At 49.3% G+C, this 25,679-nt stretch overlaps 1 protein-coding gene across 20 annotated transcripts in view; it reads left to right on the top strand.

Moving 5' to 3' along the window:
- Positions 1–25,679, top strand: part of SRPK2 (SRSF protein kinase 2) — a 252,202-nt gene that overhangs the window by 222,241 nt on the left and 4,282 nt on the right. For 10 of the 20 annotated variants that reach the window (XM_082691879.1, XM_082691871.1, XM_082691863.1 and 7 more), the window contains 9 exons: positions 522–687; positions 1,837–1,862; positions 3,216–3,462; positions 4,184–4,666; positions 10,885–10,985; positions 11,098–11,205; positions 15,852–15,921; positions 16,548–16,640; positions 16,951–17,043. In XM_082691879.1, the coding sequence (XP_082548005.1) occupies positions 522–687; positions 1,837–1,862; positions 3,216–3,462; positions 4,184–4,666; positions 10,885–10,985; positions 11,098–11,205; positions 15,852–15,921; positions 16,548–16,640; positions 16,951–17,043 (1,387 nt within the window). The remainder of the gene's footprint in view (positions 1–521; positions 688–1,836; positions 1,863–3,215; positions 3,463–4,183; positions 4,667–10,884; positions 10,986–11,097; positions 11,206–15,851; positions 15,922–16,547; positions 16,641–16,950; positions 17,044–25,679) is intronic. The other 10 variants (XM_082691874.1, XM_082691880.1, XM_082691864.1 and 7 more) reach the window with 2 other exon arrangements.

The raw sequence follows: 25,679 nt of genomic DNA, 5'->3' as shown, positions 1-25,679 counted from the left end.
CACGCTACGCAGGGGCAGACCTTTACAACGTTACGCCAGTTACAAAAGACCACTTTGTAGATTCCGTTTCTATGAAATGTTCACAGCCAGCAGATGTGTGCAGATAGAAAGTAGACTTGTGGTTGCCTAGGGCTGGGAGCTAAGAGGAGAGGGAGAGTGACTGCCTGTGGGTAAAATGTTTTAATTTACATAGTGGTGATGGTGCACATGTAAAAACCATTGAATTATACACCAGAAAGGGTGAATCGTATGTAATTTACATTTAAAAAAAGTTGTTACAAACAAACTATATGTGCAGGTGAGCTCGCTCCCGTGAACGTAAAGAATCACCAGAACGATGCACATCAGTAGCTCATGGGAAGGTGCTGGGCTGTGCTGGGGGCCGGGGCGGGGGCAGATTTTTATGAAGCAGCCTTCCTGTCTGTTTTATTTGGTGCCACATCATTATGTTACCAATTTTACAAATGTTGAACAATGAAGGTATTAATAACTCATGTCATCTCTTGATTTACTCCGACCAGGTCCTTCAGGGGTTAGATTATCTGCACAGTAAGTGCAAGATCATTCATACTGACATAAAGCCGGAGAACATCTTGATGTGTGTGGATGACGCGTATGTGAGAAGAATGGCAGCTGAGGCCACCGAGTGGCAGAAAGCAGGTGCTCCTCCTCCTTCAGGTTCTGCAGGTGAGGGCACCGAGCTGGCTGGTTCCAGTTTGTTTGGGGGCATCGAGAGCTGGCAGAGCTGCACACTGAAGGCAATTGAGTCAAATGTGTACCTCGTAGGAACTTTTGGATGAGTCTGATTGCTAGAAATCACGAGACCTTTTTTTGAAAAGGAAGATGCCCCAATTAAATCTGCTTTAATATTTGAGTTGCTTAACTTTATCCTCCCTTGAAAGAGCATTTGAAATCTTACGAGCTTCTTCATCTACGTTGGAACATTGTCTTGTGCTGCACACTCGTCTGTGGAGGGCTGCACAGTAACAGCTTGCTTATAGCAACCTGTAGACATCAGAACTGTTCTCTGGTTGTTAGAAGGCTTCCTAGCCTCTGGTTAGTCATCGATCCGAGTCTAACTGGCGGGGTTCGAATCGGTTACAAAAGACCGATTCAAAGGTTACCCTTGAGGGTAGGAGAAGGCCAGCTGCCTTGAGTATTGGCATCTAGAGTTTTCCGTCTGCTTTTGATGGAGTGTAATGGCTGTGGGTACGCAGGGACCGCTCTCGCCATCTCATCACATGATCTGCCCCCTGGTGTGTTGTCAGGCGAGTGTGTCACTGAGGGGCTATGGTCGAGTGACTGACCTGGCTCTCAGGAGAGGCACTGCCTCCTCGTCTTGTTTCCCACTAGGGTTGTTTCTTAAAGATGCCCGCAAAGACCAGTCATGGCATTTCTAGAATATTTGATTTATTTCCGCTGCATAGACTTGCCAACTAGTTTTCAAACACAGATGTACATCTCCTAAACTGTTCATTTTATTGTCTATAAAACAAATTTAGTTAGATGACCATGTGACATTTGTGAACTCTTACCGGTTTTCTTAAGTTACCAGTCAGAGCTTAGGATTGACCTGTTTTGAAATGAGTGGGTATTTAAATTTTGATAAATAAGAGATGTGCCTTCATAGGAGCACATGCCTTTGCAGAGCCTGTCATTTGAGTTGGGTCAGTTTTCTTTAGATCTCGATGACTAAGAAGCTCTGATGTTTGGCTCCTTTGATGTTGGATAGCCATTAAAGGGCAATAATTGCTTTCGTTTTACAATTCAGGTTACCTGCGTAAAGATACAGATCTGTTTTCCTCTAAACATTCATTTTGTCTCATTTTGTTTTAGTGAGTACGGCTCCGCAGCAAAAGCCCGTAAGTACTTACCTGTACACTTGTATTCATCGTTGTTACGTCAGAAACAGCTGTTCCTTACTGAGCTTTTCAAGTTACAAAAGTAGTCTCTGCTTTTTTGCAACATTTTTTTCATTTAAGGTGGTTTTGGGGGGGGGAATGGATTTTACCTGTTTTGTTATGTTCTCAATTGTAGATATTTAATACATAGTAATGCAAAAGACAGGCGTGTTTGTAAATGCTGTGTATCCTTGAATATATGAGACTTGCTATTTTGGAAAGTTGAAGTGATTGTGATTTTTAGAGTTGGTGTAGTTTGAGCTTTTCCACTTTTGATCTTCATTTTCCCTGTGCACTTTCTGGGATGCTCTTGGCTGAGCCTGGTGAAATGTGACGTGATTGAGATAGAGCTTCAAGAGTGATTATTATAAAACCCTTAGCATTAGTTCTGATTTGCCTCTAAGATACCTACTTTTCTGAAGCTTGTACTCCCAGTTTGTTTTCCAGCCAGTAGTTAAATATGGAAGAATATTGTTTGTGTGTGGTATGAAACAAGCTACAGCTCCAGTAGAGGATAGAATACATAGATCTTGAGTTGGCGAAATTTTGAAAGAGCTTTACGAACCAGAAGCATTTGAAAGGAAATGTTGAGAAATTGATCTTTGGAACAAAAGTCCCAGGACCAGAGGAAGTCGTGATACTTACGCCACCCAGCTTGCTGAGCTGCCGAGTCGTTGCCTCCAGGGCTGCGGTGGTCTGAGCCCCTCGTTTTGAGAATTGGTTCTGTGGCAAGACTAGAGGCTGTCGTTGCTAGCACTTGCCCAGTCATGTGGCCTGATCGGAGGCAGGCCAAGCCTGTGGCTTTGTCTTTTGCTCCTTGACTTGGTGGGCTGGTGGCTGACTGTTTCTGTGGTCCTGGCTGTTGGTAGCAGCTCAGCGTGTGAGACCCAAACACCGGCAGTGCTGTAGACAGAGCAGGGCACCCGTGTCGGCAGGCAGAGAGGACATACTGTTAGTTTGTGTGGAGGTAGCAGGAGATAGAACCTGCCGGAGGTGCTTCTTGTTCAAAGGCCAGAGTGTCTCAGCATTTTCTATTCTTAAAGTTGAACTGAAACAGACTTCTGGGAAGGGAGCCTTGTGTCCCTCTGAGAGCAGGGCCTGCTAGTAGCCCCGTTACTTGATGTTAGGCTTGTTTTTTCTGGTTTCACTGTAACCCCAAGCACGACATGGCTGTCATGTCTGGGCATTTGGTGTTCACGGATAAGCCCCGAGAAAACAAGACTTGTCCGTGTTAGCTGTGCCGCTGGTGCTGGACCTCTCGTGTAGTGCTTCCCCAAGAGGCAGACTGACCTGTGGCATTTTCTTGACATGTAGATAGGAAAAATATCTAAGAACAAAAAGAAAAAACTGAAGAAGAAGCAAAAAAGGCAGGCTGAGTTACTGGAAAAGCGCCTGCAGGAAATAGAAGAATTGGAGCGAGAAGCCGAAAGGAAAATAATAGAAGAAAACATCACATCGGCGGCACCTTCCAATGAACGGGACGACGGGTACGGCCCAGAGGGCAAACTCAAAGCTGCTGGCTTAGAGGACGCGGCGGAGGGCGAGCCCACCAACGACAATGGTCAGTCTGCATGGGGCCTGCATCTCCCTCCCTGGCTCCCGCCGGGTTGCCACACAGGCTCGCTTGTGCTCCTCCTCCACACGCGAGGGTGATTCTCACCAGCTCGCGGTTGGGGAATATGGGAAACCAAACCACCTGCCACTTCATTTGTAAAATGAATGCCAGAAATATGTTAGTATTTCAAAATAGTTTTTTAAAAATGGAGAAAGTCTGACACCATGTCTTGATTGTGCTAATGATTGTTCTTTATTTTGTAATTAACCTTTAACCTAGCAGTAATGTACCCACAGACATTTTCAGAAGGTTGTAGAGGAGAGGGTAGAAGTGGAAAGGCACCTCTATTTGTAAATAGTCATTTTTCCCCAAATCTGACTTTTTCTTAATAAGAGTTAGCCAGTCATTTACTAAATGAAAAATAAGATTTAGAAAACCTAAGATCCTACCCTGAGAGCCAAGAGGCCTTTTGCTCTATAGTACATAAATCAAGCGCATCCAGGGGCGCCTGGCTGGCTGGGTCGCTGGAGCATGTAACTTGATCCTCAGGGTCATGAGTTCGAACCCCATGCTTGGTGTAGAGCTTACTTTGGAGGGGGGATGGAGGGATTAAGTACATTAAATTGAATACATTCAGAATTATCTCTTGTTGGAGGAAGTATGTGCTTAGTGCCACTGTGTTAAGGAGAGTGACACATTCTGATTCTGAACCCATCAACTTTTTAAGGTGAGGCTGAGGACCAGGAAGAGAAAGAAGACACCGAGAAAGAAAACACTGAGAAAGATGAAGACGATGTTGAACAGGAACTGACCAACACAGACCCTGCGTGGATAGAATCCCCCAAAACCAACGGCCATATTGAGAATGGCCCGTTCTTACTGGAACAGCAGCTGGATGATGAAGATGATGAAGAAGAAGATTGCCCAAATCCTGAGGAATATAACCTCGATGAGCCCAATGCAGAAAGCGATTACACATACAGCAGCTCCTATGAACAATTCAATGGTGAATTGCCAAATGGACGGCATAAAATTCCCGAGTCACAGTTTCCAGAGTTTTCCACACCGTTGTTCTCTGGGCCCTTAGAACCTGTGGCTTGTGGCTCTGCACTTTCCGAGGGATCCCCACTTACTGAGCCTGAGGAAAGCAGTCCATCCCACGACAGAAGCCGGACGGTTTCAGCCTCCAGCACTGGAGATTTGCCAAAAAGTAAGTGTCCTCCCCCACCAGGTGTCTGCTTACAGTGGCCTGGGTATCGTGTCTTTGACACACGCTGTGAAGGGGATCGGCTGGAGATGGTCACATCATGTATGTGTGCATTAACCGTTCTCATTGTATTTCTGTTGTGCTCCCGGATCTGTGGTGTAATTTCAGACGTACTCAGTGCCACGTAGGCTTTCTCTTGCTCTCTGAGTATCAGTCGCGTTTTGGAGCTTCTGTTACTCCTTCTGTAACTAGTGACATCTACGGTTGCAAAAACCTTTCCGGTCCAGCAGCTTACACGTACTGTAGCTTTTATAGAGTGTGTTGTTCCTAATTTGTACTTCCATCTGATAGGTTATATTTAGTTTTTGGGTTTTGTTTCATTTCGTTTGTATTCAGGGGAAAAAAAATACACCTGCTCTTTGTCTGTATTGAGGAGATGGTTGTTCCTGATTGTAGAACTCTGCTATTGAAATGTTAAAGCTGTTTTAGAGGAAGTGGCATGGATTTTAATGTGATGATGACCTCTGTCAAACCCGTATTTTGAGAGTGAATGCCACATGACCTGTCTCTGCCTGTGTCATGCTAGGGGCCCCAGTAAGCAAACGTGGGGCATCTCGGATGGTTTCCGATCCAGCCCGCAGAGGACTGGCTCAGAAACCTCCTCTGCTCCCTCTGCTGACAAGAGAGTTTACCACATGGCGCACCAGTGACCCAGCCCTGCAAGAGCCCACAGAATCCCGCAGCCCCTCAGGCCAGCAGGTGGGAGACCTGCACAGCCATCTGTGTTCCTCATTGGTTCTAGCTAATTGTCCTAAGGATGTGGGTTATTATTATTTTTTTTTTTCTTACTTGGATGGAATACCCTGTTCCTTTTTACTTTAACCCTGATCAAGAACTCTTCGAAGGTGCTTATAAAATGCTCTCACATGGAAGGTGGGTTCATCGAGGGAAAGCCTCACTTCTGTGTGTCTCCTTCACTCTCACACACTACTTCTGACATCTTTGGTCACCTAATGGGTATGTAGGCCATTTTCCCTACACCAGAAACTTTTCTGACACCAGCTGGGTGTCCTACGATTTAGCTTAATTCTGACACCATCTAGGGACAGCATCAGATCCCACAGGTGAAGGGCTCAGTTCCAGGGGCGCCTGGGTGGCTCATTTGGTTAAGTGGTGCCTTCGGCTCAGGGCATGATCCCGGGGTCCTGAGATGCAGCCCTGCACTGGGGGCTTCTCCCTCTCTCTCTGCCTGCTGCTCCCCCTGCCTTTGTGGGTGTGTGCACTCTCTGTCTCTCTCTGACAAATAAGTAAAATCTTAAAAAAAAAAAAAAAAAAATGACCTCAGTCCCATAAGACACCCCCACCCCCCCACCCCCTTCATACACCAGTGATAGCACATGTTGTCACCCGTGCTTCTGACCCAATGACCATGACTCGGAGATGCCCATGTCCCCTGGTTCAGGTTCAGTTAACATGTTACAGCAGCTCACAGAACTCAGGAAAACGGTTTGCTTGCTGGGTCACTGGTCTGTTACGAAACATTGTAACTCAGGAGCAGCCTGATGGAGGAGATGGAGAAGGTGAGGCTGTTCACGCTCTCTCCAGGCGAGCCTCCCGCCCTGCCGCCTCTCACACGTCCCTTCCTGCCATGCATGTGCTTGTGGATTCTTCGTTCTTCTGATAAACACTTTGGATTATGTCTGTAATCATTTACAGCTTCTAGTTGTTTGATGCTTGAACTGTCCCAAATTTGGGCCACACAAGCCTCTTCCAGTTGTCTCTTCTGTCCTGTTGACACGACCCCGTCATTCTTCGCACGCTTCCTTGCTTTCCGGAACCACCTTCCCATTTCAGACTCTCCCTGACCCAGGCTGGAGTCAGTGTGTCTCCAAATGGTTCTTGTGACTTAATTTTTTTAAGCTTTTATCATGTGCAGAATATATAGGAACAGTAGCATGTAAAATTCATAAACATGTCTCTGTGGACGTGGATATGCAAACATTCTTTATTAAAGGAGTAAACGGTGGAAGAGTTCCATGATCACAAGTATAATAGCTTCTCCCCCGGCTTATTTTCAGGATCTTATGAAGAGCATCTTTGTGCAAATGGCATGTTTGCTCATGCCTCTGTGCCTTTGCTGACGCTTTTTCTTCTACTCGGAACCTTTCCTCCTCGGGATCCATGGTTCGTCTTTTTGGACAACTTCACTCTTTTGCCAGCCGGCAGCTCCACACAGGCCCTGCCTAGTCTCCCCAGCTGGCCTGTTGCCTTTCCCCTCTTCACCTACTGCTCATGCTTCTCTTAGCTGAACCCTCGTTTTTTCCATTATCTTTCTCCTCGCTAGGATGTGACATCTTTGAGAGCTGTGTGTGTTATCTTTGTATCTTCAGCATCTCAGCCAGCGCTTTACGGAGTAACGAGCAGACCCCTGATGGCTGTTTCTCCCCTTCTTCACTTGGTCCCGCCTTTCCCATTCAGCACCAGAATTTTCTGTCTGGCACACGCTCCGTCCCCAGCAGCCTTTCTGCTGTACCAGTGTCCTGTCAGGGAGAAATACGAAGCCGGTTTTTTATGTTGATCCAAATCTCTTACCACTATTGTAAAATTCAAGGTACACACCTGGGACAGGATGTCATCATCCAGTTCTTGGTCCGGAGGCCCTCAGTGTTGGTTCGACAACCTTGGGTAACCTCCTGCGTCGGAGGGGCAGGGCCCAGGGCGGCCAGGCGGCCCCCTACCACTGCGTGAGCATGAGGCCACAGAGAAGGAAGGCTCTGTTCAGAGTTGGTGGGTCCTTGTCGTTAAAGCAGAGCTTACACACGTCAGGACATAGTAGAAGAGGAAAGGGTGGAGGGAGAACTTACATGCCAGGTGGAAGGGTGTGGACTTTTCCCTGGAGTGCCTGGGTGGCCACTGAAGGTTGAGGCAACAGGACCTGGGTCGCTGCCCTCGCTGTGGCTCTTGCTGCCTGGTCTGTCCTCTGTGGGGCAGTCCAGAGAGAGCTTTTCAAAGCACATCCTGTCATCTTCCCTCCTGCTCTCTCCCCAGGACCTCCAGTGTGGTTCCACTCAGAGTCACACCCCCAGGCATCACTCTGTAAAGCTCAGGAGCTCTCTGCAGCCCATTCTCCGGCAGCTCGCTCTCTGGCACTGCCCCCCCCCACCCCGCCCTCCCACAATGGCTCCTTCCTCGTGGCTCTCGAGCATGCAGGCTTATTTCTGCTTCTTGGCACTCCGCACTTGCTGTGGCCTCTGCCCAGAGCCTCTCGCCCTTCGCGTCTCCCTTTGTTCAGGCTTCTCCTCACACATCACCGTCTCTGGAAACACGTCCCCTGCACACCCTCATCGTCCCATCTCCTCTCTTTGTTTTTCTTCTTTCTTTTCTGACATGGAGTGTGACTCCACTATTTTATTTACTTCATTGCCTACTGACATGTGAGTTTCCTCATTTGGGGTGTGGTGGGAGCCTTACACATTTTGTTCATGCTGTTCTGAGTGCCAGGATAGTACGCAGAAGGGACTCAGTACATATTGGGTGAAATGAATGGACCAGGCTCGGGGCATTCAGTTTTCCCAGTGCTGCTCCTTCCTGGGCCTGGCAATGGAGCCACTTATCGACAGGATATCCACGCCTCTACTGGGAGGACGTTTTAAAGTCCGTGAGCGTGAGCCCAGCACAGCACCTTGCAGATGAGCGGGGACGGCTGCATGGTCACTCAGGAACCACACTGCCCTCTCACTCCTTTCTAAGATGGCTTCACGTGGAATGAACAGCGTCCCTCAGACAGCAGGTCATCTGAGAGGATTTGAGAGCTCCGGTCCTTCCAGAAATGACCTATCCCACCTCTCTCCTCCCACTTTCATCCCGTCCTGGCAGAGGCAGAGAACACGGAAGGGCTGTGGGAGGCCACTGCAGTGATGATGTAGTCAGAGGAGCCAGCTGGTTTCTGGGCCAAGCGAAGTTGGTATGAGGACACAGCAGGCACGAGCGTCCCTGTGTTTAAATGGGCTTTGTTGAGGGTTGCAGTCAAGTACCCTAGCCTGGGGAATCATCACACTGAGAGAAGGAAGTCAGAAATGCAAGTTGATTCTCCTTTAAAAGCCTGCTTTGTGTTCTTCACCAGTTAAAGTTCTGGAATGAATTCCCTCCTACTTGGAAGGCATCATGAGCAGGGTCCCTGCTGACCAACCTGAACCAGGAGGATAACTACCTGTCACCAGAGAGACTTTGTCTAGTGATGAGAGGGGTTAAATGCAAAGAAACTATATAGAACATGTGCAATGCTGTGTTTTTTACAGTGCATTTCCTCTGACTTACTTGAATAATGTAGCTTCTGGGAGACATCTTTATAAATACCTGGGAATGGGTGGTGATCGCAGACCCCTCCTTCCCCTCGAGTACCGTAGGGCACCAACTTACTCTGCGCTGGTCAGAACTGGAGCTTCACCCCCTTCTTCTTTAGACTGTCGATCGGAATTGTTTCGCTTCTCCTCTGCTCTCTGCTAGTGGGGCTTTGGTTCTGGCTGGTGGAAGCCTCTGCCTGGGATTTGGGGGGAGGGTGGCCTGGCTTCCTATGTTGATTGGTTGGTTTGGGTGGGGGTAGCATGGCCTCTTCCTCCTCTTTCTGGAGCACTGAGCCTCACAGAATTTGAGTCACGTGCCAGAGTCTTATAACTTGTTGATGTTGAAACTTCGATTTGAATCCTGTTCTGCAGACTTCACGAGATCAGTGCTCTAACCCCTGGAGCCCAGTTCTGCAGACTTCAGCTTCCATGCTCTTGCCTGTTGGCTCTCCTTGACTGAATGACATGCGGGATTCGTCTGACCATTTCTAGTGCGGCCCCCTCTCCATTGGGTCAGCGTGTTGATGTTTCTCCTGGAGCTCTGTTCTCTGCCTGCCCCCCAGTCACCATAAACATTTTGCTCCTCATGTGGGTCTCTGCTTTCCTTCTCTTCCTTTGTGAGTTCCTGTTTGTTCTACCAGCTCAGACCGCCTTTGGTGAAGCCCATAGTGCACCGGCATCCTTGGAAGAAAGTGGTCATAGGACAGATGGCAAAAAGGGAACATGTGAGCCTGGCCTGTTTACATTGACCCACAGGCCTGAGGAGTGGGTCTTGAGGGTTAAGATGTTGGAGAGCTCTGTGGGTGCCCCAGCTCCTGGCTGCCTTGCTTACTTGCTAAGCTGCTAACAGGTGAGCGTGGTGGCCTTGTGTGGGAATGCCCAGGAGTCAGAGTGCCCTTGAGCCCGGGGCTCTGTGGCACAGGTGTCACTGAAGGAGGCTATGTGTGCTTTAGCAGTGCCCAGCTTTGAGCGAACGAAGGGGTATTTAATGTTCTGTGTTGAGTGGACTTTTCGGTTTAGTCTGTAAATACCATTTCAGGATGACTTCTACAGGAAATAAGAGCCATGGTCATAACTCATCCCCTCTAGAAATACAAGCTTTTGGTCAGCGGGACGTTTGAAGATGCTTACTCGCTTCAGGATTTTCTTTCTGGGCCCCTCCCAGTGGCTTTCCTTTGTCAGTTGCCCCTGGTTAACTGTGCTTGAGACGAGCATGGTCTGGATTTGTCTGAGAAGCTTTTCTGGCCCTGGAGGGCTAGGAAGCCTGGTGACCCTGTGTCTGCCATTGAGCTTCTCTCCGGTTCACCCTGGGTTTAAATCTGGGCCAAACCCAAGCTGATTAGCTGTGGCCTTTCATCTGTATTTGTGAATCAGCCGTCACCTAAACTTTGAAGTCTGTGTGCTCAGCCCAAGTGGAAGGAGAGACAGGTGAGGTGGTGACCAGGTGGACATGTGTCACTTACAGGGGGATTGGACCTCAGGACATGTCTTCACTACCTTCAGGTTTCACGTGATGATGCGCAGGTAAACTCGATGTGGTCCACTGTGGGCACTGCTGCAGTGAGGAGAGGCTAGAAAGACGTGAAAGGGAGCCGAGTAGGGTCAACCTAGAGGTGAAGGAAGCCAGGATATAAGGAGAAAAGACAAGGCCAGAGCAGGGAGGTGTCTGGGCAGCGCAGTGTGCTCTCTTTTATGAACTATCTTCCAGGAATGGAGACCAAGAATTTAAAATGCTGTTGAGATCAACTTACAGAGTTCCAGGTCTAAGCGATCATCCCATCAGTTGTCTGGAAAAGGAGACTGTGGCCGGCCAGCACTGTATGCGTACATCAGACCCCGTGTCCCAACACTAACTGTCCTGCTGTTTGCTCACGCCAGCAAAAACCCGGGCGGCCGACCTGTTGGTGAATCCCCTGGATCCGCGGAATGCAGAGAAAATTAGAGTTAAAATTGCCGACCTGGGAAATGCTTGTTGGGTGGTAAGTAAAAGTTTTCTTTCTAGAACATTTTGCTCGTGATCATATATTAGAACACACTTTCTGCTCTTAACACCTGTTTTCCTCCCTGGTAATGCAATGTGTTCCCTTGCAGCATAAACACTTCACAGAAGACATCCAGACGCGTCAGTACAGATCCATAGAGGTTTTAATAGGGGCAGGTTACAGTACGCCTGCTGACATCTGGAGCACAGCGTGTATGGTAAGGACGGCCTCGGCCACTCTCTTCTGTGTAAAGGCTCATCCCCTTAATGCTTGTGATGGGACAGTCCCACCGCGGCTTGTGGCGTGCATTTTCCCGACTGTGGGATGGGAGAGGGCATGTGTGCTGCTTTGAGTTGTTGAGAACTGGAAGAGCTGAGTTCTTCTCAGGTGTGTTTGTTGGTTGAGCATCTCTGATTTAGTCTTAAGATAGACAGTCTCTGGTCAAGGCCGTCTTCAGGCCACCGCCCCGAGAGCCACACCCTCTGCTCTGGAGACAAAATCACTTCAAGTAATTCCTCCTGGTTTCTGAAAGCTTGTAGGCTGTCTGCAGGTTTGCCCTTCACTCATGCTGTGGAGGAGGCAGTGGTGTCTGAGGGGAAGGTGGAGGTCGAAAGGCAGGAGCCTTTCTTGGTGACCTCTGGCAGACCTTGTCCTGACCGCAAAGGAAAGGATTTCCCTTTGTGCCAGTGTGGAATGTCTCTCTTTTGTAAGGCAAAACCTAGAGAATATTCTGGCTTATTGCTATAGGCTGTCCACGGACTTCCAGACACAGCAGCTGCACGATCCCCTTTGAGTCTGTTCCCAGGGAGAACATGCCGGCATCTCGTCAGGGCCTCAGGATGCCTCTTCTTTGCCCTGTGTGTCTTCATTTCTTGGTTGCATAACAAGATTGCTTGTGTCCACACTGCGCCCCAGGCCCTCACCGGGGCCTTTTTCTCACTTACTGCTGACCTGTGACTTGATGAGCATGAGTGGGCCCTCATCCATAAGCCAATTTCAGTTCCTCTTTCTTGACCCTGTTTCCCAGCCAGGGTGTGTGGGGGGAGGTGGGGGGGGGGCTTGGGGTGCTATTTCATGTTTTTCTTGAACTTCATTTTTTTCCTCCAAATTCTCTGATATATTTAAAACAAGAGGCTTTGTGTATGAAACTTGGCACTTGTCTTCTTAATAAAAAGAGCAATGAGGAATGAATGTCATTGTTATTCAGAGATTAACAGTTCTTTAGAGTTGGCTGTGCCGGAAGCCTTCCTCTAGCACCACGCTAGCCCACCTCTAGCGTGGTGCTAGATGATATGAAAAAAAGTAGATATTTGTGTAAAGTTACGAAGATCTCAGGCAATAGATTGGAAATTGTGCCTTTCTGGAAGGCAGCTATGCTAACCACTATACCACCAACGCAACTGTCCCTTTCTGTTCCCACTTTGCTCTGACAAATTATACTAGATAATAATTTTTAAAACTAAGTTTTTCAGTGAGTATCAGAACTTAGGTCTTTGCTGTGCTAGGTATGGAAAAGAATGGTGAGAAGAATTTGTGGGCCTGTGGTGGCTGCTTTGAATTTGGAGACTGCTGTGCAAGTAGGGACAGGGAGGGTCGGAACTCTGGAGCGCGGGGGGGGGGGGGGGGGGGCTGGAAGCGGCAGGAGCCGAGGTCAGTAGGAAGGAGAGAAATGTTCCATTTCAGGATGTGGTGAGGTCAAGCTTACATGTCCCCAGCAACACAGAAGGGACCATACCAGGCTGCCTGAATTAGATCCTGAGGGCTCTTTCAACTCTGAGATCCTGTGCTTCTAATTTGGGGTGTTAAATTTTGGTGATATAACCAGAAAAATAGGACAGGATCTCAGAGGTAGGAGAATAATGGTGGAGATGTCAGAATACTTCTATACCTGTTGTCTCTCTCGTCTTCCATGAGCCCGGACTTGTCCCCTCACACGGTATCCGCATCCTGGCCACTTCTGCTGCTGTAAACAGTGGCACAGAAGTAGCAGCCTGTCTCCTTTCTCCTGCCTCCCCTCCCCCAGAGTAGCTGTAAACTCCCTCAGGGCTTGAGGGCTATTTGGAGGGTTTTTAAAAGTTTTAAATTCAGGGGCGCCTGGGTGGCTCAGTGGGTTAAAGCCTCTGCCTTCGGCTCAGGTCATGATCCCAGGGTCCTGGGATCAGGCCCCGCATCTGGCTCTCTGCTCAGCAGGGAGCCTGCTTCCTCCTCTCCCTCTCTCTCTCTCTCTCTCTCTCTCTCTCTCTGTGCCTTGTGATCTCTGTCTGTCAAATAAATAAATAAAATCTTAAAAAAAAAAAAGTTTTAAATTCAGTTGGTTGTCACCAGGGTGATTTTTTTTTTCTTTTTTCTTTCTGGAAGAGGGCAAGCCTTATTCCCCAGCCCCACCTTCCATCCCGGAGGGCGAGGCTGAGAGGTCCCTTCTCCTAGAGAACCTGGTAAACACAAGGCAGTTTTTCGCAGTCTTTGCTTGTGTTGAAGTTTGGAAGTACAACAGTATATTAAAGTCATCATCCGACGCTATACTGGAGCTCCAGCCTGAAGCGGGGGGGGGGGGGGTGCGGCATGCGGTCCTTTCATGGCATCATGGCGCCAGTCTCGCACACGCCCCAGTGGACTTGAGAGCGCCCGTGAGCAGCTGGTGCTCAAGCTCAGTGAGGAGTGCCTGTGCTGTTGTCAGGACGGACCACAGAGCGAGGCAGAGTAACTGAAATATGCCACTTGTTGATCCTCTTGTCTTTTTCTGGACTTTTGGGACCCCTCCAGATGGAAGCGGATGTGATGTAAAAGTTCTCTGCGGGCCAAGGTGTGGAGTTGTGTCAGAGCCCCAGTAGAGGGCACTTCCTCAGGCTCTGCAGGGGGCCCCAGTGAGTGCCCTAGAAGTAGGAAAAGCCAGTCTGACAGATGTCACCCGACTTCCTCAGCACTGGTCACATCTCAGAAAGAAGAGGCAACTTTACTGATATAGAGTGGTGTGGAAGGGCATCCAAGAAAGAAGTGTGCGCTCTTCCCAGAACCTGAGAACAGAGTTTGGTGTGGGGGCCATCCTGATAGGGGATTTGGTCAGGTAAGGAAGAAAGCGTTCACAGTTCCCGAGTATTGAACCAGTAACAGTAAAAGTTGTATTGGAGGGACTTGGTGATTGGAAGGCAATCATCTTCCACAGTTTTGTGGCTTCTACTATGGAAGCCAACTAGAAAGCACGCCGGCCGACGTTTCCCAATACCTGCCTCTGCAGTGTTGAACAGGTTTTTTTGTTAAGAAAATCTCATCCCTCTTCAGAGAACTAGGACCAGAGAGCCTGACAGGACAGCCTCCAGCTTACCTTTCCTCTTCCTTTTTTTCTTTTAAATCCTTTCTTTGTGGGCTTCTTTGATTTGAGAGTTTCGTTGGAAATAACATGGGTGCTAATCAGAACGGTCATCTTTCAAGGAATACTCAGTTAATATCTTTGTGTTGGGTTGTAAGAAGTAGACTTCGCCCGATTGAAATGTTCTTGAAAACGAACTAGAAGAGTGAGCAAGGGCTCGAGGGCGGGGTCAGGAGCAGCCCCAGCTCCGTCCTCGGGGCTTCCGCAGCAGCTTCTCACTTCCTCATGGTCTCCCCTCTTCCTCATGGCTTGTCCCAGGCGAGGAAGACTCTTTTGGCCATTTACCATGAGATCTGACTGTTCCCTTTGCGTTCGCAGCCACGTGTGAGGTTTTGTGCCCTGATCTGCAATAGGTATTTCTTGTTCATTGGGTAGAGGGGAGAGGCCCCAGGTGAGGACCTTCTGCAGCTCTGCCGCACTTGCGTGACCTGACACTGGGTATGTCCAGATCCTGCGGGATTCTGAGTTCATGAACTGGTGCTCTCACAGGGTAGCTGACGACCATCTTGTCACCCTTTCCTTAAAAAAAAAAAGAAAAATAAATAAAAGGAGGGCGATCTGGTCATGGCCTGCCCGTGCCCACCCTTGGTTTGTGGCAGGCCATGGTGGAGGCCCTGCCCTGCACCCTGGTTGGGGCCTCGGGAGGAGATGGGGGATGCGGGAGGGCAGAGCCCCTGAGTGCCTTTCAGAACAGCAAGATCTAATACAGAATAGAAGTGTACAAAACCCAAAAATAGGATTGAGCCTTTTCTTTTTTAAAAAAAGATTTTAAGAACATGGTATTGGATCGGCACAGCAGCAGCAATTGCCATCTTTATATACCGTTAGCAGATGAAACTCATGGTCCTGAGGGTTTTTTTGAGGACAGGGGGAGAAGACTGCCTAGCAGAAATGGAAACACGTGGCCTCCCCCGCCAGCTAGCAGGCTTGGGGGCAGATAGTGGCAAACCAGGAGGCAGGCCAGCTCTCCCTGCCCTCTCCCCCCGGGGTCCTCCTAGCCCAGGGCACAAAGCAGGAGCCACAGAGCCTTCTTTGTGGCTCTGGGTTTTCCCTTGGTTGAGTCATAAGTGAAAGAAATGAGACGCTGGGAATACTTCTTGGTTCCCAAGACACGAGGGTCCTTGCTTCACCTGCTCACCAGGGGCTGGGCCAGCCTGTGGGCGGAGGGCAGGCACGAGTCAGCCCTGGTCCTGAATCGAGCCCAGTCCTGCCATTCAGAGGGGGGTACGGTCCCTGGCGGACCTGGCCAACGTGCTTCTTGCAGGATGAGGGGAGGACATAGACTTGACATCCTCCAGGAGAGGAAATGGAAGAGTATTTCTGAAACTTCCTTGTACTTTTTGGAGGGAAGAAAAAAGCTGGTGTTGAGCTCTTTCAGAAAGCCCTTTGGTTTGATCAGATCCTCATAAAATGGAGGTCTCTGGTACAAGGAGAAAAAGTTACTGCCTTGGGGGCTGCTTCTTGGAGTGCTTAGCATGTCATCTGTTGTATCCTAGGCATTTGAGCTGGCAACGGGAGATTATTTGTTTGAACCACATTCTGGGGAAGACTACTCCAGAGATGAAGGTGAGTATCGCTGCCTGCCGCGTATCCCAGGCGGGGTTCCTGAGAGACCCGAGCTTCCGGAGAGTAATGTGTTTTTATACTGAAAGAGAGCTGTGTTCCGGTTTTCAAACGCCCAATTCAGTCACTTTTCCTTGAGCTTGAAGCCCCCTTGGGCACAGTGGATGTGCAGCTCTGTGGAGAGCCCTTGGCCCGAGCTCGCCTAGCCTCCTGCTTGCCCCCGGTCTGGTGCCCAGTGGCCAGGAGAGGACAGGCTGTGGGAACTGCAGAGCCTCTCTGTGGTCCTTGTGTCCACCAGTCTGCTGCCCATTTCTCTGTCCTCTTGGGGAGCTGAGTTGAAAACCGGGGAATTCTGGCTTGAATTCCATCTGTAAACCTGACCATCTCCATGCTTATTTGCTTGCAATGCTGGGGTGGCCTGGGGGTGAGCTGGGGCCAGTCACCGTTAATGCTCTAGACGGTGCCTGAGGCCCGCCAGCCCCAGGATCCTCTGCATGGTGTGCGCAGACATTGTTGATTTGAATCTGTTTTGGATTTTTTACTAATTTCAATTTTTTTCCCTCTTCTTTTATCCCATCCTTCCCTCTGCCCCTCCCATTCCCGTATCCTTTTTTTTCTCTCCTCCATAGACCACATAGCCCACATCATAGAGCTGCTAGGCAGTATCCCAAGGCACTTTGCTCTGTCTGGAAAATATTCTCGGGAATTCTTCAATCGCAGAGGTAGTACCTCATCTTTTTGAAAAGCGCCATGATGCAGACAGAAACGGGACAGCAGCTGCTGATCGTAGCATTAATGGTGACAGACCTGTCTCCTAAATTCAAAAAGCAACCTAGCCAAATTCCTCTGCTGATTTAAAAGTTGAGAGGGCAGACCGCACTAGCCCTGGGCTGTGGTCGCCCCGTGCATCTGTGCTTGCATTACCAGGTGGCGCTCTGTTTCTGTCTGCGCGGGCGGCAGCAGTGTCCGCATGCAGTGTACTGATTAAACTGTCGTGTGTTTCTGTTTTGCTGGCAATGTTTCCCAATGCAGATCACATAGCATTGATCATTGAACTGCTGGGGAAAGTCCCTCGAAAATACGCTATGTTGGGGAAATATTCCAAGGAGTTTTTCACCAGAAAAGGTAACGGTATTTATGCAACGCTAATTTCCAGCATAATCCTCTCCCAAAAGGAGAAATTGTGCATTTCCGTTTGGGCAGTGGAGAAAGACCTGGACGTTTACAGCTGGGGAATTCTGCTGAAGAAAGCTCTCAAGACAAAAGCTCGAACCGTCTCGTATCTGTGGAGTTCGGATTTTGTAAGAGCACAACTTCCCTGAAACCCTCGGTCTCCTCCCCACCTCCCTGTCCCAGTCTGAGCTCGTGTGTATATTGGTGGATTTGGAAAAAGGAGTTTAAGTGACCTTCAGGATCTCCTTTTCTCTGTTCTTGGAGCCCCGGTGTTTCTGCCACAGAGTGGAGGGAGCCAAGGGGCTGGACTTAACGAATGTCTGTCCCTGTCGTCTTGGGTCTGTTTGAGCTACTGGGGAGTGGCCGTGGGCCTGTGAAGCCCGATGCCCCAAACTCAGAGAAATCAAATTTTGTTCTCTCGTTGCATTACTTACACTGTGTTGTAGCCGATTTACTTTGATAAGTTCTGTTGATCTTCCCTTGACGTGACTCTGAATAGATGTTTCTTTGCCTTGTGTAGTCTTTAATTAGTGATCAAGTTTTTAAAATACCCTAAAGCCCCAGGAATTTATTTTTGAAGGACCCTCCCCATTGCCATTTTCCTTTGTGTGAGCATGTTGGTCCTCTTCGTATTTTCCCAGCTTGGATTTTTTTTGCGGGGGGTGACGTGGGCAGTGAGGGCTGCAGCACCCTTTAATAAATAACTTTTAAAGTTGGTTTGAGCAGGACATGGAGTTTCTAGAAATTTCTGAAAGTCCTTGGTACTCTGTTCCTCTCTGCTTTAGCCAGATTTAGAGGACTGGTTTTGACTTTGCATTTTCCTATGAGATAGATGAGTTACTCTTTTAGAGGAATAATCCTTTTTTATACCCATTGGTGATGTTGACCTAATCAGCCCTCATTTCATCTTCTACACATTCTTGTGAAATGCACGGAGACTTGAGAACTGACCGTGCCGAAGCTGGCGATTTCCTGAGCCTCTTACTCTGAGCACAGTGACCCCGACTCCCAGCTGTTCTGGGATCACCCGAGGGGCAGCCTCTGAAGCATGTAACTGATGTAGTTACTCTCTTATTACCCATTAAAGGCTTATCACAGGAGAAAAGATTGTCAGGGAGAACGGTTCTTCAGACAGCCTGTATTTTGGTTTCCAGAATCTATGTGGTCTTTGGATTTGGGTCCCGAGAGCAAGCTCCGTGCACGGTTCCCCTCACACTGAGGCCCTGGGAGGCTCGAGGGCAACCGAATGGCTTTACCACTGAACCGTGTTCAGCGACAGCTGGGGTGGGAGCGTGCTGTGAGGCTGGGCGTGTCTCATCTTCACGTCCCCTCCGTGTGGTTGTTACAAAGAAATGTAAGAGGTATCTGTGCAGTGCGTGGCACTCTAGTAGCTCGTGCCATGTCCACTAAGGCAAAGTTGGAAACAAGAGAACACTCTAAAGAGGGTGAAATTCTAGACAGTGGTTTTCCTGGGAGAGTGGACCAAGTTTGCATAGGAAACTTCCAGAAAATGTTACTTGAAAATGGTTGAAGCGAGGGAAAGCTCCAGATGGTTATGGCTTGGGATTCCGTGTGACTTGAGGAACTCTGATTTCATCAGGCAGACCCCTTCTTCCACACTGGAGAATGTTTTCAGAGCCTGGAGAGGTGTCAGGAGGACTTGCTGGCAGACAACTTGCAGTGAACCCCCAGCCACGGCTGCCACCATTGTCAGGTGGGGGTTGGAGGGGATGATGGCAGAGAGCTTACCAGCCTAGTTTGTCCTGAAAGAGGGGACATTACTGACCTGCTGACGTTCTCGGGGAGGGGACAGGCACTGCAGGGCACTGGACCACAGCACCTGCCCCTTCAGCCAAGCAGGGTCTGCCACGGGTGCGTGAGCAGGTTCCGGCGTCAGGCTGTGGGGGGTGACAGCTGAGAAAGGCACGCGGGGATTGTTCCTTTAACTGTGCTGCTGCTGCCTTTGCTCCGCAGTGAGGAGCCGCTTGCAACACCTGGGCTCTGCAGCTCCCTCAGTGCATTGTCCCTGGGGAGGAAGAGGGACCTGAATGGTGAGAGAGTGATGTTGTGGGAGTTATTTGAGGTCATGTGCTCGGACTTGTTCCTGGGGGCAGCTGCTCTGAGCCTCTCATGCTCTCATGCTTTGCCTGGGCTGCAGACCACCAGGGACAGCTCCTGCTAAGGACAAGCCCAGACCTGGCACGGGGCCCGGAAGCCTCGCCTCGGCCCAGCTGGCAGGTGCTGTCTTTACAGGAGAGGCTGATGAGTGATGCATAGTGAACCGATACCGGGTCGCCGGCGGGTCTCCGCTCAGAGCTGCCCATCCCATAGCCCTTGGTGCTGGTAGGCGATGTTCACACTGGCTTCCCTGTCAGCAACACTGCTGGTCCTGGGACTCGGTGTGGTCTGTGCGCAGTCACGGCCTGCTGCCCCATGGGAGCCCGAGTGCTAGCACAGGACCATGCTGCTGGAGTGGCAGGTCCCGGTCGCGCATGCGCTTTGGGACTCACGTGCTTGGGGCAGTTTTGTGGGGCTTGTCAAGCTGCAGAGTGGAAGTGTGTTTGGCATCCTTGGTAAATATAGACCGAAAACACTGTGACCTGGTATTACTTTTCTTCTTCATTTGGATGTAAGGGAGTGTTTGTGACTAGGCAAGACATCCTCTAAAATGACTGGGACTTGAGGCTTTGGTCCTGATCACTGTTGAGTTCTAATAACTGGAGACAAGAAGGGACTTAGGCTGGTTAAAAGTCACAGAACTAGTACGATGTTGAATGAGGGCCTGTCGTGAAAATAGATTTCACCGTGTGCCCTAGGATGATGCTACATTAAAGGTGGGCTTTGGTAAGATGTGCGAATATACGTTTTGAAAGTAATGAGATCTTCAGTGTTATCCATTAAAGAATTTTTTTAAAAACACCTTTTTACCAGAACTGATAAAAGCAAAGCTGAATACTTACTAATTTGCTGAAGTCACCTTGGAAGATAGCCAGTGGTTGAGAGGGAGTGAACAGCACCACATTTTTGTGCTCTCTGTGCTCCTGGGTGGAAGCAGATCTCCTCCCCACTGGAAGGCCGGGGAGAAAGGAGGCTGTGTGTGTTCGAGCTCGAGATCAAGTGCTGCTAAGTGACATCTCAGTTATTCTGGGTAAAATGGTTGTTACTAGTTTGAGTTATTTCTTGGCCAGGAATTATTAAAAGGAGCTAGATTTTTGGGCAAACGGTAGTTCCTGTTCTCACCCTGTTAGGGTTTAATAACCAGCAAGCTATTCCTTCCGATGTGGACATTAGCCACCAAAGATTGCTCATAAAAATCATCTTGATCAGTGTGTGAAGATGTGCCCCAAGGGAAACAAGCATCTCTGTGAATTCTGTCCCTGTCCTGTCCTGTTACAGTCTGAAGGTGCCTCCCCCCTGCAAATTCATATGTTGGAATCCTAACCCCCCAGGTATGGTGGCACTAAGAGGTGGGGCCTTGGGAAAGTACAGAAGGTCATGAAGGCGGAGCCCTCATGGGTGGGACTAGTGCCCTTGTGGAGGAGACCCCAGCCAGCTCCCTCGCTGCATGTGCCCCAGGAGGACATGAGGAGCCCGTGACCCAGAGGAAGGCCTGCAGCAGAAGCCAGTGTGGCTGGCGGCCGCTCCCAGACTACCAGCCCCCAGGACCATGGGCAAGAAAATAATGTTGATTTATAAGCTACTCAGTTGTACTTTGCGATGGTGGCTAGAGCAGGCTGACAGGGCCCCAGAATGAGCTGTCCTCCAGAAGAGCCCTGGCGCTCAAGTGGTGGTGGCATAGACAGTGCCGGCGGGAGCCACCTCCCTGTGGGTTGAGGTGGCTGCCACCGTTTCAGTAAAGGTCACTGTGTTGAGAAGGGAAGTATTAGAGGAGTTGACTATTTTTTTTAATTGCTTTGATTCTAAGTAAGGCCATCGAGTGTGCTGGAATGTGTAGGATGATCTGTGTGTGGGACCAGAGACCCTGAATTGCTACTGGAGACTTCAGGGCACGCATGAAACCTGCGTGTCCGCAGTATTGGCAGCGTCCTGCCCTCCCATGTCCCAGGCTGTGGCCGCGGGGATGCAGCGCGGCCCCAGACGGACCTGGCGCTGCGGGGAGCTCTGTAAACAAGACACTCTGTTCCGTGTTCTTCGTTCTCAGTTTGAGATGGAAGCTGCTGGAAAGGTTGTGATGCTGCCCAGAATCACCCCAGATCACCAGATGGCCTGATTTCTGGGAAGCGTGGGGCCGCTGTGGCTGGGCAGGGTGTGCTGGCCGTGGGTGACGGCCGGGTGACAGCGCGGGGGGCTGCGCGTGCAGGAATCATCTCCGCAGGAGATGGGTGCGGTGCAGGCACCTAGAAAAGGCTCCTCACGCCAGTGAATCTGACACTTAGTTGTAGACGACTTGCGCGACAGTCAGACTTCAAACATGAGTTCTGAGTGGTGAGGTTCTGGGCGCAATCCGAGACTCGCTGTGTCTTTTTACAGCCTGATGCAGAGGGGGCACCCGAGGGCTTTGTACACTCAGAAACCGGAGCCCTGTTCCATCTTGGTTTTTGGAGGTCTTCTTGAGCCAGATCTAGGTGGCACTGTGTTCTCTCAGCCTGGACGCCCTTGCAGCAATCCCGCACCCTCTCACGGGGCCCTGTTGGAAGGCTGCACCGTCCAGGCACCCCCCACCCAGGGTTGGGGTGCAAGATGGGAGGACGCTGTAGCCATGATGCCACCGCGTAGAGGCCGATTCAGGATACCGAACACAGCAGACACTTTGGAAAAGAACAGACCCCAGGCCACAGCTGACCATAGGTCCGAATCCGTGTTTTAATCGTTTGAATTTGAGTTTAAGCATATGATGCCAAAAAGTGATGAAATTATTGCTGTAACAGGTTCAGTCAGAGCTCACCCCATGTACTCCCATCGCTCATTGTGAGCTGCTAACCAGTGGAGGGGGAGTTTGGACGCGCATTAACTGTGTTGGATTTCTTTCAGTTGTCGCTCTGTGGTAAGATTTGTACCCTTTTTTAAAAGAGCAGCTTTATCGAGAAGCAATCTCTTGCATCCCATGCGTTTCCGGGTGTACAGCTGAGTAGTTTCTGACACGTTCCAGAGTCAGGCAGCCGTCTTCACTCTTCCTGAGAAAGCCGCTGCCTATTATCCCGCGCTCTGCATTCTCCCTCAGCCCCGCCGCCTCTGGTCTGCGCTCCGCACCCCCGCCAGTGACCTCACATGGGTGGGATCCTGTGGCCTGTGCACTCAGGGTCCCTCCACTGCTTTTGGGACTGCGGGCTTCGTGTGTGTGCAGAGACGTGCCTGCTTGCCCACTCGTCTGTTGACGGCTGGGTGGGTCGTGTTTTCAGTCTTCGGCTCTTAGGCATAACAGTGCCGGGAGCTTGTACAGCTGTTGGGTGGACGCGTTTTCATCGCTCTTGAATGTGCGTGTATGATGTTGAAGTGTAAAACTTCAATTGGGATCAAGTCTAACTTTTTACGCTTTCTTCTGTTACTTGTTTTTGTTTTTACTTTTTTAATTTATTTTTAAAAATTATAATGTATGATTTGTTTCAGGGGTCCTGGTCTGCGATCCCCCAGTCTCCTATAACACCAGAGCTCACTACGGCACATGTCCTCCCCAGTGTCCATCACCCCGGTGTTACTTGTACTTTTCATGTCTATTCAGGAAACCATTGCCTACTTCACGGTCCTGGAGATTATTTTTTTGTTTTCTACAGAGAAATTTTTTTTTTTTTTTTTTAAAGGAGGCTCCATGCCTAATGTGGAGCTCAATGCAGAGTTTGAACTCACCACCCTGAAATCCAGACTTGAGCTGAGATCAAGGGTCAGAGGCTTAACTGACTGAGCTACAAGTTCAGTCATGACCTCAGGGTCGTGAGGTTGAGCCCCACTTTGGGCTCTGTGCTTGGATTCTGTCTCTCCCTCTGCTCCTCACCACCCCATCATGCACGTGTGTGTGCACCTTCCATATCTCTAAATAAAAAATAAGATAAAAAAAAATTAAAAAGCATTCTGATAATCTAGGATTGGCAAATATATTTGTAGTCCCAAAGCCTTGACTTGGTGGTGGGGGGCAGTGCTGGGCTGCCGAGGTCAGGGCCATCCATCCAGCCTTGCTGGGCTCCAGAGGAAAGAGTCAGTGATTCTCAGCATTCTTTAAGAAGGAAAGGAAGCTCAGTTTAAAAAATAAAGACTGGCACTATTAAGTGTCTAATTATTTGCAAACTTTGAATGAAACATACCTTGGTATATTTTCCTAGGGAAGAAAAAATCGTCAAGGTAAAAATTTGTTGACCTATCAGGAGCTACTTGTATAATAAGAAATAGTGGTCTCAATTCCCCCCCCCCTCATTTTGGTCTCTTATTTCCCTCCCTTACACGTGTTATTATTTTATTTTGTATTCTAAGTGCTGGGAGTGGCTTGGCTGCATTTCCCGCATGTGATTTGCGGGGCTGGAGCTGTGGAGTGGACCCAAGGTCCTTCCTTACCAGGTGAGGCTGTCCTGCCGGTAGCAGCTACACAGGCTTGGGGACTTAGAGTTTATTACGGAACATTTATCAACTATTGTTTTCTTTCCTTTTTTTTTCCCTTTCGTATCGAATGTCTAGTTAACATTTAGTTAACATACAGTGCAATATTGGTTTCAGGAGTAGAATTCAGTGATGATCACTTATCTACAACACCCAGTGCTCATCAGTCCCCACGGCCCGTCCCTCCACCTGCCTCCCCTTCAGGTGCTCTCCTTTCGTTCTCTATCAGTGAGACTCTTAGGGCCGGTTGCCTGGGGGGCTTGCTCGGAACCATCTGCCTTCAGCTCAGGTCAGGATCTCAGGGTCCTGGGATCGAGCCCTGCCTCAGGCTCCTTGCTCAGCGGGGAGCCTGCTTCTCCCCCACTCCCCCCCCCCCCCCCCCCGCCTGCTGCTCCTCCTGCTTGTGCTCTCTCGCGCTCTCTCTGTCAAATAAATAAAATCTTAAAAAAAAAAAAAAAAAGTCTGTTATGGCTTGTTTCCCTCTCTCTCTCTCTCTCTCTTTTCCTTTCTGCTGTGTTCATCTGTTTTGTTTCTTAAATTCCATGTATGAGTGAAGTCATACTTTATCAACTGTTTAGAAGACTGTGTTTCGTATTGAATTGAACATACTAACTTGTGCATGTAATCATAGGGCCTAGGCGAGTTTATGTCCTGCGTTTTTCTTGGCACATTTTTCCCGCTGTCTGCGTGGCCACATGTTTGCTCCTTGGGAGGCCGTTCCGTATTCTGCGCTGTGGTCAGTACCTATCAGTGCCTAAAAGTGTTCTGCACGTTTCCTGTTTTCCTGACAGCCTCTTTGCACATAGTTTTCTGTGTGGAATTACCTGGTGGAAGGAAGGTAGATATTTTAGTCTGTTCTTCAGAAATCTCTGTTGGCTCACAGCCCATTAGGTATGAATACAGATTGCCCTGGTCTTCTGCAGTGTACTGTCTTCATCAGTGTTCTTATGCAGATTTTAAGGTGGCTGTCTCCAGTAAAGCTTCTTTCTTTACATGGAAGATTGTACTTAATTTGATGCATTTTAATTTGAAACCAGCTCCCTCAGAAAGCCATTCCTTCCTTGTTCTGGGCAAACTGTGCATCTTAGCAGGTATATCCGTTCGTGAGCTCGGGGCATGTCAGAAGAGATGGTCAGTGAAGTTCTCTCCCCTTTCCAAAGAACTTGCCTTTAGCTTGTTGTGTGTGAACTTTCTTAGTTTCCTTCGGCTGGCTCTGCTGAAAGCCACAGTCACTAAAACCCCATAATGAAGCTGGAGTTCGGGGGCACCTGCTTTGCCTTTCTAGGGACTGTGGAAATTACTCTTGTGATCATGTTCTTCTAGTCTTCTGTTCTTTTAGTACCAAACATTCTGCCATGTAATTAAGTATTAAGTAGTATTCATCGAGCAGATGGAGCGTGGTTTGTTGTTTTTTAAGCCCTATTCTCCTGTTAGTGAGCACTTGTAATTGTGCACGTCCCTCTCACTTTGCAGTGGGTGTGATTTGGGTCATGGGCTGGTGGGTGCTGGAGCTCCGGAGCTGGGATTGCAGATGCAGGGGGGTGAACTTGGAGTGGCAGCTTGGACTCTGTGCTTAGGGACATGGTCTTCCTTCCACAGGAGGGAGCCCTCTCCTCTCAGATGGCAGGTCCACCTCCCTCGGAAAACAGACCAGACCGACCAACAGTTCTATGCCTGTGCTGAAATCTGTCCTCTGTCCTTGTCCTCAGAGTGTTTTCCGCACCATCCTCTGACAGAGGATGTTCTTCTGAATCCTGTGCATGCCCGATTACAGCTCTGTAGACATACCATGTCCCAGGAGTGTCACTGAGAGAGCATGTGGGCCGAAAGGAAAGATCCTTGTGGGTGGAATTATAGTCGTTTCTGCTTGTGTTTTTTGATTTTCTGTAACGTGCTTTTAATCATCTTTGTGATGAAAGAAGGCGGGGGGAGGTGGGCTAAGTTGAGATGCATAAATTGGTGAGCCAGGCCCAGGTGTGTGGGGTGGGAAGACCTTTGTAATGCACACCAGGAGCGTCCCTGGTGGCTCAGGTGCTAGCTGG

The sequence above is a fragment of the Mustela nivalis genome (genome assembly GCF_964662115.1).
Source record: "Mustela nivalis genome assembly, chromosome: 12".
Classification (NCBI taxonomy): Eukaryota; Metazoa; Chordata; class Mammalia; order Carnivora; family Mustelidae; genus Mustela; species Mustela nivalis.
This window is presented reverse-complemented; position numbering and strand designations above follow the sequence as displayed.